Source organism: Herpailurus yagouaroundi, unplaced genomic scaffold (genome assembly GCF_014898765.1).
Source record: "Herpailurus yagouaroundi ecotype Mexico unplaced genomic scaffold, PumYag 184, whole genome shotgun sequence".
In the NCBI taxonomy this organism is placed as follows: Eukaryota; Metazoa; Chordata; class Mammalia; order Carnivora; family Felidae; genus Herpailurus; species Herpailurus yagouaroundi.
Genome location: NW_024412415.1, coordinates 91,159 through 94,520, shown reverse-complemented (window position 1 = coordinate 94,520; position 3,362 = coordinate 91,159). Strand labels below are relative to the sequence as shown.

General features: G+C 36.5%; 1 protein-coding gene across 1 annotated transcript; it reads left to right on the top strand.

The window, feature by feature from the left end:
* Positions 1 to 779: 779 nt before the first annotated feature.
* LOC121042087 (olfactory receptor 4F3/4F16/4F29-like) lies at positions 780 to 2,487 on the top strand. Its single transcript, XM_040493380.1, has one exon. The coding sequence runs from the start codon at positions 800 to 802 to the stop codon at positions 1,778 to 1,780; it is 981 nt and encodes a 326-aa protein (XP_040349314.1). The 5' UTR covers positions 780 to 799; the 3' UTR covers positions 1,781 to 2,487.
* The last annotated feature ends 875 nt before the right edge of the window (positions 2,488 to 3,362 follow it).

Genomic DNA, 3,362 nt, shown 5'->3' with positions numbered 1-3,362 from the left:
ATTTCACTTCTGGGAATCTATGACACAGCATTAATATGCTAGGATGTATATATAAAGATAATAATTTGTAGCATTGTCTGTAGGGGCCAAAAACTAGAAACAAGGTAAATGCTTATTAATTGAGAAATCAGTAAATAGATTATGGTCCATCTGCACTGTGATTATTGGACAGCCATTAAAAAGAATAAATTAGAGGAGTGCCTGGGTGGCTCAGCCAGTTGAGTGTCTGACTCTTGATTTTGGCTTAGGTCATGATCTCACAGTTGTGAGATCAAGCCCTGTGTTGGGCTCTCCATTGACAGCACAGAGCCTGTTTGAGATTCTCTCTCTCGTCCCCTCTCTTAGCCCCTTCCCTGCTCATGTGCTTTCTCTCTCTCTCTCTCTCTCTCTTTCAAAATAAATAAACTTAATAAAAAAAGAACAAATTAGAACACCTCTCCAGATAGTTCTCTGTGCCTTTTTGCATATTTCTATTCTGTGGCATATTTCAGTGTAGAAATGAGAAAATATAAGCCTATTTCCTGATGTATTTCTCCTAAAATTCTTAGGTGACCTTGTCTACATTTCCCTTCTTCATTATACACTAAAGACGAAACTAAATTTGAGGCACATGATTAAATGACACCAAAGAACTAGGCATGGAAAAAATTCTGGTGTTGGCTCTCTGTGAGTCTTATACCATGTAAACTCTATGTAACTGTGTACAATGGCTAAGTGATCTTTAATTTCTCTTTCAACTTAAAAATCATGTTTTTCTCCCTCTTATGCTCTTCAGGTAACTTCAGGATCAGCCTAGCACATGAAGTTGATGGATGGAGGAAATCACTCAGTGGTGTCTGAATTTTTGTTGCTGGGACTCACCAGTTCTTGGGAGATTCAGATTCTTCTTTTTTTGTTTTTTACTATATTTTATATAGCAAGTATGTTAGGAAACCTTCTCATTGTGCTCACAATCATTTCAGACCATCACTTACATTCCCCCATGTACTTTTTGCTGGCAAATCTTTCCATCATTGACACTGGTGTTTCCAGCATTGCAAGCCCAAAGATGATTTACGACCTTTTCAGAAAACATAAAGTCATCTCGTTGGCAGGGTGCATTACTCAGATGTTCTTTATTCACACTGTTGGGGGTACGGAGATGGTGCTGCTCATAGTTATGGCCTATGACCGATACATTGCTATCTGTAAGCCTCTCCACTACCTGACCATCATGAACATAAGAATGTGCATTTCCCTTTTGGCTGTTGCCTGGACCATTGGACTCATCCACTCCGTGGCCCAACTGGCTTTTGTTATAAACTTGCCCTTTTGTGGTCCCAACAAAATGGATAGTTTTTATTGTGATTTTCCTCGGTTCATCAAACTTGCATGTACAGACACATATAGACTGGAGTTTCTGGTCACTGCCAACAGTGGTTTCATCTCCATGGGCACCTTCTTCATCTTGATTGTGTCTTACATCTTCATCCTGGTCACAGTTCGCAAACACTCTTCAGGTGGTTCATCCAAGGCTCTCTCCACTCTCTCTGCTCACATCACTGTGGTGGTCTTTTTCTTTGGTCCTTGCATTATTGTCTATGTGTGGCCATTCCCTACCTTACCAATCGATAAATTTTTAGCCATCTTTGATGCCCTTATCACTCCTTTTATGAATCCTATTATCTATACATTCAGAAATAAGGAGATGAAAGTGGCAATAAAGAGACTGTTTGGTAAGGTTTTAAGTGTCAGGAAGAGTTCTTTCATGAACTATCAAAGCCATTTGGATTCATCTTGACTATTTTTGGAAATTAATCTCTTTAAACTTTTCATAAATCTTTTCAGTTTAGTTAGTAATTTCAATATCTCCTTGAAAATCGTCCTCAGGACTCTGTTCTGATCTGGTCAGTTTTTTATAGGGACCCTTACCCTGTGGATCCTGAAACTATTGAGGAGGAATTAATTCAGCCTTGGAATATAGTGTCTTTCTTGTTATAGAAGAATATGAAATCTCACATACTGGGCACATTTTCCATTAAGACAAATGTTGGATACTTTGGTAATGATTCTCAAAGACACATCTCTTCTATCTACATATGTACTGATATTCATACCCTCTGAGTTTCTTTTGTCTATATACTTGGAGGAATAAACAAAATGAAGATAGGTGCCTAGGTAGCTCTCAGAATTTGAGGCTTCTAACATCTGGATTTGACTATACACACTCAGATTTAGCTAATAATGAGGTTTTTAGATTTAATGGGAATTTGAAGGCAAAATTTGGGATAAATCATAGAATGACAACCTAGGATACTTTAATATTATTATTTAATCAAATGTTTTGAGACCAGAGGTGTAAAGTCCTACACCACTCAGTGTGTATCATAATTATATTTTACCCCAATTATTTCCTAAACAATTTTTATATGGTAAAGAAAGCTATGTGAATATTAAAAGATTATAAATGAATTGAATATTTTGGAGCTAAGGATAGGTAGCACTGGCTTATGAATAAATAAATAAAATGCAAAAGATTTCTATGTTATATGTATCAAGTTTATAAGTAAATAAATAGCAAATTCAAAGTATAGACATTACAAAAGAAAATTTATTATAAAGCTGTCTACAAATGATGAGATGTATTAATGAATCATCTATAATGAAGAAATGTATTATACTTTCCATGTGATAAAATATATATAATTATTAAAAAAATAAATATGCTGTTTTGAAGTGGTATAAATAACTATTCAAAGAGTATCTCACTACTTTTTTTAAGCTAGCAAATAAATAGGAGCAGGTGTTGAGTGAAGGTCATTATCATTCACATGTAGGTTAGGCAACTTGTTATGAAACTGGCCAGCTCTTCATGAGCACCAAGATGATCATCAGCAGCAACAGATTATTTGTAAAAGATGGGAAGAATCATGTTCAAGGCTAAAATTGATGCTTTTTTTTCTTTTTTTTTAATGTTTATTTATTCCTGAGAGAGAGAGACACAGAGTGTGAGCAGGAGAAGGGCAGAGAGAGAGGGAGACAGAATCCGAAGCAGGCGCCAGGCTCTGAGCTGTCAGCACAGAGCCTGACGTGGGGCTCCAACTCACAAACTGTGAGATCACGACCTGAGCCGAAGTGTGACGCTCAACCAACTGAGCCACCCAGGTGCGCCTAAAATTAGTGTTTCTGACAAATCTTTACCCTCTTCCCTGCCCAGATTTGCCAGTGAATCTCAGCTGCCAGATGAGATACTCTCAAACTTGAGGAAAGATATATTGGTACTCTTTGTAATTCCTGCTTTTATGTATTGAAATTTTTTATTCTTTTAAATATTGAGGTATGATTGACATATAACATTTTATTAGTTTCAGTGTACAACATGA